Source organism: Oncorhynchus masou, chromosome 2, assembly GCF_036934945.1.
Source record: "Oncorhynchus masou masou isolate Uvic2021 chromosome 2, UVic_Omas_1.1, whole genome shotgun sequence".
Classification (NCBI taxonomy): domain Eukaryota; kingdom Metazoa; phylum Chordata; class Actinopteri; order Salmoniformes; family Salmonidae; genus Oncorhynchus; species Oncorhynchus masou.
Genome location: NC_088213.1, coordinates 51,362,460 through 51,375,423, shown reverse-complemented (window position 1 = coordinate 51,375,423; position 12,964 = coordinate 51,362,460). Strand labels below are relative to the sequence as shown.

At 40.2% G+C, this 12,964-nt stretch overlaps 1 protein-coding gene across 1 annotated transcript in view; it reads right to left on the bottom strand.

Moving 5' to 3' along the window:
* Positions 1-12,964, bottom strand: part of LOC135506266 (ALK tyrosine kinase receptor-like) — a 769,161-nt gene that overhangs the window by 426,557 nt on the left and 329,640 nt on the right. Inside the window, 1 exon segment of the mRNA XM_064925805.1 lies at positions 8,694-8,717. Within this exon segment, the coding sequence (XP_064781877.1) occupies positions 8,694-8,717 (24 nt within the window).

The window sequence follows — 12,964 nt, the reverse complement described above, 5'->3', positions numbered from 1 at the left end:
AAAAGAGAGCTGTACTGTAAGCCTATCTGTGACTGTTTATAATGAGATGTGAGACCAGCAGGCTTTGAAAACGATTGTTGGAAAAGTGAACACAAAGACATCAGTTAACAGCTTCAGAAATAATTTAATTTGTAGCGCACATGGCAAGGTAATCCACAGGGGTTGAGATAAAATTGCTGTTTTCAAGGGGAGGTTGGCCTGTCACTATTGAGTTTTGAAACAATCCGTTGTTATTACAATATACCATTCAGAAAAGTATCACTCAGACATAATTGCACAGTGATGGTGCACACTCTCTCCTTCCTTCATTCATTCCCTCCCTTCATCTATCCATATATTCATTGTTCACTACCGAGAGGATGGTCACCAGTAGAGAAACAGATGTTCCTGTGGCTTCGGTAACTGACAATCTGTCTTTGAGCGTGCCCTATCAGTTCCAGATGGATTCTCAACAAAAATCTAAAAATGTGTGCAAGTATTCCATTTGCCATCACAACCCTGCACCACCCTTCCAGAAAGGCCAATTCCACCTTACACCACCAGGCCCCATTCAGAGTGGCCAACACAACCTTGCACCATCAGGCCCTTTGTAGAGTGGACAGCATGAGCATGAGTTAGCTCATATAAATCATATAGCTCATATAAATGTACTGAATGTAGCTTCAGAAAACAAGTTCATTAGATTTATAATTTGCTAATTTTAGATCATTTGAATATATTAACCATTTATGAGACTCACTTAGACAGCACTTTGATGGTACAGCAGTAGGAATTCAAGGAAATAACATCTATAGAAAAATCAGGAATGTCTACGGGGGAGAGCCAGATTCCTGTAAAACTCAGAGAAAAGCTAGTGGCATGAAGTAGAAGTGCTGTGGTTGCAGGTTCATCTGCCTCATCTGAAGCCTATTCTTTTAGGGTGCTGCTATAGAAAGCATCTGGATAATTTGTATGAGGTTAGATAAGGTCTAATGATGCAAACAGAGAAAAACATTTTCTGAACGTTGACTGGTTTTCATTTAGTTGTCCTCTCAAGAGGAAGCGTCTAACTGTGACTCATGCCTGTAACATGACCTAGGGTATCACTCAACCAACTAGAGTGTAAACCAATAGTATTGGATCTGTTACATCCACTTGTATTGATCATATCTTCACCGCTTGCAGGGCTTGCTCCAAAACAATATCAGTTCCCATTCTTATTGGTGACCTTAACATTGTGGCAATAAACAGCCAAAAAAAAGCCAAAAAAACAAAAGCAGGGCGTAAAGTTATTTATAAGAGATCGTTCAAAATGTTTTCTCTGGACTCTTTTGTTGAAGATGTAAATCACATACAGTACCAGTCAAAAGTTTGGACTCAAGGCTGTTTATTTATTTGTAGAATAATAGTGAAGACATCACAACTATGAAGCAACCCATATGTAATCATTTAGTAACTAAAATAGTGTTAAACAAATCAAAACACATTTCATATTTTAGATTCTTAAAAGTAACCACCCTTTGCCTTGATGACAGCTTTGCACACTCTTGGCATTCTCTCAACCAGCTTCACGAGGAATGCTTTTCCAATAGTCTTGAAGGTGCTGAGCACTATTTGGCTCCTTTTCCTTCACTCTGCTGTCCAACTCATCCCAAACCATCTCAATTTGGTTGAGGTCGGGTGATTTGATTGTGGATGACAGGTCATCTGATGCAGCACCATCACTCTCCTTCTTGGTCAAATAGACCTTACACAGCCTGGAGTGTGTGTTTGGGATAATTGTCTTGTTGAAAAACAAATTATAGTCCTACTAAGCACGAACCAGATGGGATGGTGTATCGCTGCAGAATGCTGTGGTAACCATGCTGGTTAAGTGTGCCTTGAATTCTAAGTAAATCACAGACAGTGTCACCAGCAAAGCACCACCACACCACCACACCATGTCCATCATGCGTCACAGTAGGAACAAAGATCATCTGTTCACTTACTTTGTGTCTCGGAAAGACACAGCAGTTGGAACCAAACATTTCAGATTTCCACCAGTCCATTGTTCATGTTCCTCGGCCCAAGCAGGTCTCTCCTTCTTATTGGTGTCCTTTAGTAGTGGTCTATTTGCAGCAATTCAACCATGGATGACTGATCAATTCATAAATCAAATGTATTTCTAAAGCCCTTTTTACATCAGCCGATGTACAAAGTGCTATACAGAAATCCAGCCTAAAACCCCAAACAGCATGCAATGCAGATGTAGAAGCACAGTGGCTCCCTAGAAAGGCAGGAACCTAGGAAGAAACCTAGAGAGGAACCAGGCTCTGAGGGGTGGCCAGTACTCTTCCGGCTGTGACGTCATTGGCCAAGATGTTCAAAAGTTCATAGATGACCAGCAGGGTCAAATAATAATAATCACAGTGGTTGTAGAAGGTGCAACAGCTCAGCAACTGGATTCGGTCTTATGTAGCAACATTTTAATGAGACTCAGTAGACTCAGAGCTACAAAATGGTACATCATACACTGCATTTGAGGAAACAATGGAAAAGTAATTCTGCTTTGAAAGATGATCAAGTTGATCAACTCACTTTTGAGAACTGTCTTTCAATGTTTTGGTACTATTATTGGAGAGCCCTCTTTGTCTACACCCATTCAGCATTGTTCACACCCTCTTAAGCCTTAGCCCCACCCATCTCTTTAAGGATTGATCTGACCGTTCTGTACTAACTTTCCAGCTACTTACAGAAATCTAAGAGAGAAAGAGAACAGCTCACTGAACATTACTCGCCTTAGCAGAGCTGGTTAGGCTGTTATGTTATCTGCAACTGTGCTGTCAGATTGTCCCTTTGTAAATTCAGAGTGTTTCGCGTTCACACTGGATGTTCTGCCCAATAAGTAGGGTTGTGTCGAAAGCTCTGACCTCACAATGACAGTCAAGCACGCAAGCTAACTGGCGAACTGGCTAACATTGGCAAGCTACTTCCAGACACATAATGAGAGAGCACCCCACTCAGCCTGACCATTTTACTCACGTTAGTAGAACTGTGCTGCTGGCAACAATTGAATTACGGTTTGTTGCTGACGTCTACTGACACCGGACATATTCAACAGGTGTTGAGCGAATTGCAAAAATCTCTGAAGCTGGAGACTCACATCTCCCTCACTAGCTTTAAGCACCAGCTCTCAGAGAAGCTTACAGATCACTGCACCTGTACATAGCCCATCTGTAAACAGCCCATCTATCTACCTACCTCATCCCTATACTGGTATTTGTTTATTTATTTTGCTCCTTTGCACCCTAGTATCTCTACCTGCAGATTCATGTTTAATTGCTATATTGTAATTACTTCGCCACCATGGCCTATTTATTTCCCTAACTTACCTCAATTGCACTCACTGTATGTAGACTTTTTGTTTTCTTTTGTTCTACTGTATTATTGACTATTTTGTTTATTCCATGTGTAACTCTGTGTTGCTGTATGTGTCGAATTGCTTCACTTTATCTTGGCCAGGTCGCAGTTGCAAATGAGAACTTGTCCTCAACTAGCCTACCTGGTTAAATAAAGGTGAAATAAAAATAAAATAAATCTTGAAATGAAAATACTTTGTCAAAATTAGAGTGGAGTCTTTTGTTAAGACATGTAGCTTGCTAGCTAAACAATGGACCATAATCACATCCCATGACGTTACTACCCTGCATGAATCTGCAGGTAACTAACCAACCAGGTTCTTTGCCTATAACTAGTCAAGCAAATGTGTGAGATACGAAGAATAAGATCATACACAATGTTAGCTAGCAACCCAGCCAGCTATAACATTAGCTTGCTAACAGTACACTTGAAATGAAACCACTTTCTGTGTAATAGAAATGTGTATTATCTGAAAATGTAGCTAGCTAGACTGTCTTACCAGTATACATCATGGTTGGATGCGTCTCCTGTCTGATGCCATGCATGGTTGCCCTTAGTTTGAGGATGTAGTCCAGACTGGTGTTTTCTCCATCTCTTTAACTGTCATACTCAAACTCCACTGATTTCAAAACTCGGTCCTCCAGATACTAGCGAGCCAGTCAGCTAACATTAGCTAGCTAACAGTACACTTTAACTTGACATTAGGTTTATTCAGTTATAATAAGCAATACATTTAAAAAAACAACATTCGACACGATTACCTAAACATACTGATCAGCTCCAATAGACAGCTGTGTGCTATATGCCAGACCAATCCAAACTCTTCCCTTGGCATGTCCAGCCCACTCATTATCTCAGCCAATCATGGCTAGTGGTAAGGTTCTCACTTTTTCTGTGGCTAAAACAACTAGGCCCTTAATTTAACAATTCTATTCATATTTACAGATGGCATACAAGTTTGATATTAAGGCACATGAAAGTTCACATGTCCGAGAAGGCATTTCTGCCAAAAAACGTATTTTGATAAAAAATATTTTTCATGTTCAAACGGCTCTCTTGTGAAGTCGTGACTTACGACATACGCCTAGTTTCCTGAATCGGGTCACAAATGTCAGTTGGCTTTTCATAGCCGATAATTCAGAGTTAGGGACAGCAGGTGCGGTAGAGAGAGAGTCAAAAACAGCAGGTCCGGGACAAGGTAGCAAGTCCGGTGAGCAGGTCAGGGTTCCATATCCGCAGGCAGAACAGTTGAAACTGGAGCAGCAGCATGAATAGGTGGACTGGGTGTAGTGAACAGGTGAACAGGTGGCAAGGAGTAGGCCAGGTAGTCCTGGAATGTAATCTAAGGTGCAGTCAACTCTAATGAACTGATTCACACAGTCTCCTCTGAACAGTTGATGTTGAGATGTGTCTGTTACTTGAACTCTGTAAAGCATTTATTTGGGCTGCAATCTGAGATGCAGTCAAATCTAATGAATGTATCCTCTGCTGCAAAGGTAACTCTTGGTCTTCCTTTCCTGTGAGCCAGTTTCATCATAGTGCTTGAAGGTTTTTGCGCATGCACTTGAAATTCTCCGGATTGACTGATCTTCATGTCTTAAAGTAATGATGGACTATCATTTCTCTGCTTTTTTGAGCTGTTTTAGCCATAATATGGACTTGGTCTTTTACCAAATAGGACTATCTTCTGTATACCCACACCTAGTGTCACAAACACATTCAGGAAACATATTCCACAAATTAACTTTTAACAAGTCACACCTTTAAATGCATTCCAGGTGAATACCTCATAAAGCTGGTTGAGAGAATGCCAAGAGTATGCAACGCTGTCATCACGGTAAAGGGTGGCTAATTTGAAGAATCTAAAATATATTTGATTAACACTTTTTTGGTTACTATATGATTCCATATGTGTTATTTCATAATGTTGATGTCTACACAATTATTATACACTTGAATGAGTATGTGTGCAAACTTTTGACTGGTACTGTATAATAATTTATTTTTTCATTCTGTTTAGGCATATTCTTTGGCCAAATTAGGTTCCAACTGTAATGTTGTGTTTGCCGCAATATAATATAATTACCGTTAGGTCTACTATAGGGCGACATGCACTCAAACCATTAAAATAAAGAGGGTGAGATGCTAAACTTAATTTTATGATGCAATATAAGAATATTTTTGCATTTTCCCTATAAACAATGTCTGGCTTACTTTTGATATTACAGTAATAAAGTTAAGAAACTTGTGTGATGTTGTGGTATGGCTATTATTAGGCTTAGTTACTGAAGGCCTATGAAGGCAGTATGCGCTAGCACTCCTACAGGTGAACTTGAGGTGAGGGAGAATATTTAAGGCCTACCAGACTTACAATATAATTATTATCTTTATAAAAAATACTCTGATAGAAAATGTAAGAATTAGCCTCCTTCTGTGCAGTAGTAGCCTATCTGACAAAGAAAAGATAAATGCATGTTGGTGTGGGGAACATGGCCCCGGCAGATCTTTCTCTCGGTCTCGCTAATATTATAAAGTGTACACTGAGGCCTATTTGCATGCAAACTCCTGATGCATTTAGCACTCAAGTCTCAGCTGAACCATGAGGTGGACAATTATTGTTTTAGGAAGGTAAAAACCAATAAAACAATAGGCTATGCATTTTTTTCTATGCTACACATCCAAACACAACAAATAGTTTTTTGTTATTTGCTACAGGCATTTTTTTAAGGACACTTAACTGTGTTACATGGCCAATATTGCTTTTTTTTGATGGCACTGGCAGTGCCTGGTCTAAGGTTTCATTTTACGCTTTACGCTCGGATCTGAACCACTCACTGAGCTAACTCGAGTTACCATTGGATGATGGTGAAACTACTTCTTTACTTCCTTCATACTGGTCACAAACCACAGTTTTTACGTGAGTAAAGTCATACTGTATAAAAAAAAATCACGACAGCTGTGATGGAAACAGGAAGTTTCAGTACAATTTTATTAATGCCGACAGATCATTTGTTCGTTTGTCATGGTGGAATCTTTTTGTGTCTGTAAAGTTAATTATTCGAGAAATAGCGGTGGAAATGGCGCTTTTATTCGCAAATATTGATACAACACTCATCATATCAATGTAAACTTGGAGTCACAAGATGATATGGTGTGTGGTCCTCCCACTACTGTACAACTCAGGAAAATATACAGTTTATAAGGCTACAGATGAAATAAGTTGCAAAACTCTTCACAGGGTGGTGAAGGTGCACGGTGATCTTAGGGGTTCCTTTCTTTCCAATAAATATCGAGGGTCTTATTCTGGTGCCATGATGATCGATGCTTGACTGCCGTTTGACAAAAACAAATAATATCACTCCATAATAATCTCTTCACAGCCTAACCGCACTGTATCTGCAAGCTGTAGGGTAGAGCACACATGCCAAGACAAGAGTATGCACATTTGCTATTTAACTCAACCGTTTTTCTGACAAAACTGTCGGTAGAGTTGAAAATGCAATGGAAACACATTGAACTTAATCAAAAAAGTAAATCTTGTCATCACTCACTTTTTTTCTGCAACACGTTGGTGGAAATACACCACTGGTGTGAAAATGTGCATATTTAATTTTTGTGTATTTCAGAATATTGACAATCTTTCGCCAATTGGATCGAAACCTTGCTACTGAGACATAAAATGGTATCCACAAGTGAATTTGACTCTGGGGAAGTAGATAAAGGACTTCATTGTGTCTCATTGCCATAATCCCTTTAAGGAGAGTCAATGTCATGCATTAGGCCTACTTCTGCATAAACACCTTCCTCTAAATTACTGGGTGGCATTACTGGCATTTATTTTCTCCTAAACAAAATATTAGGACTTCCATATAGAGAGCGACCATGTCAAATCAAATCAAAATGTATTTGACGCGTGTAAAACTTAGTGAAATGCTTATTTTAAGTAAAAAATAGGTATTAGGTAAACAATAAGTAACAATAAGTCAAGATTGTTTTTTTGTAAAATGACAGTGAAAATAAGAGTAGCGAGGCAATATACAGATGGTAAATGCAAATAGTCCAGGTAGGCATTGGATTACCTGTTCAGGAGTCTTATGGCTTGGTGTTAAAATCTGTTGAGAAGCCTTTTGGTCCTAGACTTGGCGCTCCGGTACCGCTTGCCATGAGGTAGTAGAGAAAACAGACTCTGACTGAGTTGGCTAGGGTCTTTGACAGTTTCTAGGGCCTTCCACTGACACCACCTGGTGTAGAGGTCCTTGATGGCAGGCAGCTTAGCCCCAGTGATGTACTGGGCCATACGCACTACCCTCTGTAGTGCCTTGCGGTCGGAGGCCGTTGCCGTACCAGGCAGTGATGCAACCAGTCAGGATAACCTCAATGTTGCAGCTGTAGAACCTTTTGAGGATCTGAGGACCCATGCCAAATATTTTCAGTCTCCTGAGGGGGAATACATTTTGTCATGCCCTCTTCACGACTGTCTTGGTGTGTTTGGACCATTCTTGTTTGTTGGTGATGTGGACACCAAAGAACTTGAAGCTCTCCACCTGCTCCACTACAGCCCCGTCAATGAGAATGGGGGCGTGCTCGATCCTCCTTTTCCTGTAGTCCACGATTGTCTTGATTACGTTGTTATTCTGGCACCACCCGGCCAGGTCTATGACCTCCCTATAGGCTGTCTCGTCATTGTCGGTTTATAGGTCTACCACTGTTGTGTCGTCTGCAAACTTAATGATGGTGTTGGAGTCGTGCCTGGCCATGCAGTCGTGGGTGAACAGGAGGGGACTGAGCACACACCCCTGAGGGGTTCCAGCATTGAGGATCAGCGTGGCAGGTGTGTTGCTACCCTCACCACCTGGGGACGGCCCGTCATGTAGTCCAGGATCCAGTTGCAGAGGGATGTGTTTAATCCCAGGATCCTTAGCTTAGTGATGAGCTTTGAGGGCACTATCGTGTTGAACGACTATCATCTGTGGATCTGCTTGAGCGGTATGAAAATTGGAGTGGATCTAGTGTTTCTGGGATAATGGTGTTAATGTGAGCCATTAACAGCCTTTCAAAGCACTTCATGTCTACGGATCTGTAGTCATTTAACTTCTTCGATATAGGTGGCGCTCTTTTAATTTTTGGATAAAAAAAGTTCCCGTTTTAAACAAGATATTTTGTCACGAAAAGATGCTCGACTATGCATATAATTGACAGCTTTGGAAAGAAAACACTCTGACGTTTCCAAAACTGCAAAGATATTAACTGCCCATAACAGGATTTAATCTAAGCTTCCGGGTTAGAGTACCGCACCTTGAAAGAGGCAGCTCCACCCTTTAGCTCAGTGCAAATGTGTCCTGTAATCCATGGCTTCCGGTTGAGATATGTACGTGCAGTCTCTGTGGGGACGACGTCCTCAATGCACTTATTGATAAAGCCAGTGGTGTACTCCTCAATGCCAGAAGAATCCAGGAAAATATTCCAATCGGTGCTAGCAAAACTGTCCTGCAGTATAGCATCTGCTTCATATGACCACTTTTTTATAGACCGATCAGGAGGTTAGGATTATGTTCACATTTGCCAAATGGAGGGAGAGGGAGATCTTAATTTTTTCCCTCTGTTGGCGCATTTAACATGCTGATAGAAATTGGGTAAAACTGATTTAAGTTTCCCTGCATTAAAACCTCTAGGGGGAGTATTTTCATTTTTGGAAAAAAAACGTTCCCATTTTAAATGGGATATTTTGTCAGGACAAGATGCTAGAATATGCATATAATTGACAGCTTAGGATAGAAAACACTCTAACTTTTCCAAAACTGTAAAGATATTGTCTGTGAGTATAACAGAACTGATGTTGCAGGCGAAAGCCTGAGAAAAATCCAATCCGGAAGTGCCCCATATTTTGAAAGCGCTGTGTACCAATGAGTCCCTATTGAGCTGTGAATGTGCTATGAACCGGATTACGCTTTCTACATATCCCCAAGGTGTCTACAGCATTGTGACGTAGTTTTACGCATTTATGTTGAAGAATAGCCGTAGGCGGCTACATTGCGCAAGTGGTCACCTGATTCCCCCAGAGATATTCTCGCGTAAAATACAGAGGTAGCCATTACTCCAATCGGTCCAACTGAAAAACGAATTGTCCCGATGGATATATTATCGAATAGATATTTGAAAAACACCTTGAGGATTGATTACAAACAACGTTTGCCATGTTTCTGTCGATATTATGGAGCTAATTTGGAATATTTTTCGCAGTTTTCGTGACTGTAATTTCTGGGCGATTTCTCAGCCAAACGTGAAGAAAAAAAGGAGCTATTTCGCCTACAAAAATAATATTTTTGGAAAAAAGGAACATTTGCTATCTAACTGGGAGTCTCGTCAGTGAAAACATCCAAAGCTCATCAAAGGTAAACGATTTAATTTGATTGCTTTTCTGATTTCCGTGACCATGCTAGGCTATCGATCAACTTACACAAATGCTTGTCTAGCTTTTGCTGTAAAGCATATTTTGAAAATCTGAGATGACAGGGTGGTTAACAAACGGCTATGCTGTGTCTCAATATATTTCATTTGTGATTTTCATGAATATTAATATTTTCTAGGGATATTTATGTCCGTTGCGTTATGCTAATTAGTGTCAGGCGATGATTACGCTCCCGCATGCGGGATGGGGAGTCAGTGGAGGTTAAAATTCATGGCCACTAGGAGCGCTGCCTCTGGGTGAGTGGTTTCCTGTTTGCTTATTTCCTTATACAGCCGACTGAGTGCGGTCTTAGCGCCAGCATCTGCCTGTGGTGGGAAATAAAAAGCCATGAAAAAAATTGATGAAAAGTCTATTGGCAAATAGACACACTATCTTATCATGAGATACTCTACCTCTTGCAAGCAAAATCTAGAGACTTCCTTGATTTCATGCATCGGCTGTTGTTTACAAATATACACAGACTGTCCCCTCTCGTCTTAACGGAGTGTGCTGTTCTGAATGTTTTTCCATGTCGTCATTCAGCCACAATTCGGTGCAACATAAGATATTACAGTTTTTTATGTCCCATTGGTAGGATATTTGTGATCGACCCATTTCTTCCGGCGCCATCGTTCTTTCATGTGGAACTCAGTCAGTGGCCTAGGAATGAATTTCTGTGAGACTTTCTGAACGATAAATCTGACCCTTAAAACTTCTTGCGGATCTGTGGGACACTAGCATCCCAATTCAACAATTCGACAACTTCAAACTTCAAATTAAATTATTATAAATATTAACCTTTCATGAAATCATAATTGCAATACATCAAAATAAAGCTTAACTTGTTGTTAATCCAGCTGCCGTGTCAGATTTTAAAAAAGCTTTACGGCGAAAGCAAACCATGTGATTATCTGAGGACAGGGCTCAGCAAATCATTTTCAACCATGGAGTTGCGACACGAAAGTCAGAAATAGCGATATAATATATGCCTTACCTTTGAAGATCTTCTTCTGTTGGCACTCCAGGTTAGGGTTAACCTGATTACATTAAAAATGATAATTTTGTTCGATAAACTCCTTCTTCATATCCATAAAAACTCAGTTTAGCTGGTGCGCTTCAGTCAATCCACTCAGTTTCCCTCATTCAAAATGCATACAAAAGGAATCCCAAACAAGTCAATCAATGTTTATAATCAAAACTTAGGTACCCTAATACGCAAATAAATTATCAAATTTAAGACGGAGAATCGTTATTGTCTTTGCTGGAGAAAAATACCAAAGAACGCGCTCTCATTCACGCTCTTGGAAACACTACAGCCAAAATGGGAGCCACCTAGAAAAACTACAAATTCTGGCTCATTTTTTCAAAAGCCTGCCTGACAGTATTTCTAAAGACTGTTGACACCTAGTGGAAGCCCTAGGAACTGCAATCGGGCACGATTTCACCCTATTATAAAAATGCCAGCCATTGAAATCAGTGGTAGGATGAATTCTTTGGGGGGGATGGTTTGTCCTATGGGTTTCGCCTGACATTTCAGTTCTGTTATACCCACACACATTATTTTAAGAGTGTTTCCTATCCAGATCTACCAATTATATGCATATCCTAGCTTCTGGGCCTGAGTAGCAGGCAGTTTACTTTGGGCATGCTTTTCATCCGGACATCAAAATACCGCCCACCATCCCAAAGAAGTTAAATGAGGTGATATTTGAGCAGCACTGCATTAGGGCTGCTTTATATTGCTTGGCTGCACAGATGAAAAATAACCTAATTTTAAAGAACATTAGGAACAATTGCTCCCCAGCCACTTAGTGACAGTAATAGTAATGTTTTCGATTGTTGAAATGTGTAGTTTGGCAAAAACATTGATTTCTTTGCTGGCCAAGTGGGAGAATAAACAGTGAACACAAACTATGTGATGTGAACAGTTTTTAAAGGTTAAAATTCAAGGCTGCCATATAGGGCTAATTCTGGTTAAATTTTGATTCTGTTCAATAAATGCCAGCATGCCCGACGAGTTTTCAGTTGGTGTGTGGTGTTGCTGGAATTTAACGGGTCGTTTTCACAATGAGAGCCAGTGATCTGTACAGTGAACTTGAGTGTCCACTGAAGCTGATGTTAAAACAGTGAGGAGTTTAATAACTTGGCTGAGACACACACACACACACACACACACACACACACACACACACACACACACACACACACACACACACACACACACACACACACACACACACACACACACACACACACACATACAGAGAGAGAGACTCTTATCTTCTATACATGACTCTCTAACAGAAAATACTAAGAGGCCTTCTTCGCTCTTTTAAGGTCCTTACTACTGAATAGTGTCTGTTACTCTCTAGCAGACAAATGTATGCAAGACACGAATACAGATAAAGAATTGTCTCTGCACTCACAGATAGACTTTATCTTATCAACGAGTCTCTAGCAGACACAAAGATCACAACGACTGCACATTTGGCTCTTTCCTCCCTTATTTCATACTCAATAGTATACCCCACACATTAACTAATGCAAAAACACATTTGTTCACACTCTGACTCATTTAGTGCTTGTGCGCGTTGCCAATTGGGCCAGAGACATAACTCAACAGAATATGTATGTATTTGGATATGACACAAGATTTTCCCACCCACTGCATGAGCAAACTGGGTGAGAATTGATGACTTACCAAATTACCGGGGACAGAGATTGTATTACCCATTTATCCTCATTTGGAGCCCTCATTTATTCTTATATCTTAATGCGCGCCTGAATACGTAATCATATCTGCTTTGACGACGCTACGTATAATGGTTCGATTACACCATCGAAGATAACAAGATAATTCTACATTTCTGCAACTGCCAATGCCAACAAAGAGAAGCGTTTCTACCGAAAGGGGTGCATTATAGTACTATAATCTATTTTGTTTGGCAAAGATGTGTTTTTTCGGAGAAGGCCGAGGTAAAATGGAGTTGTTAAGCACTTAGACATTGAAAAACATGAACAGGTCTCTGCACACATCTAGTCAGATAAAAAACAATAATAAATGTAGCTAAGCTACACTTAGAATGAAAATAGTTTCTAAAGAACTTGGACTTTTAACCAAGTTCTTTAGAAACTATT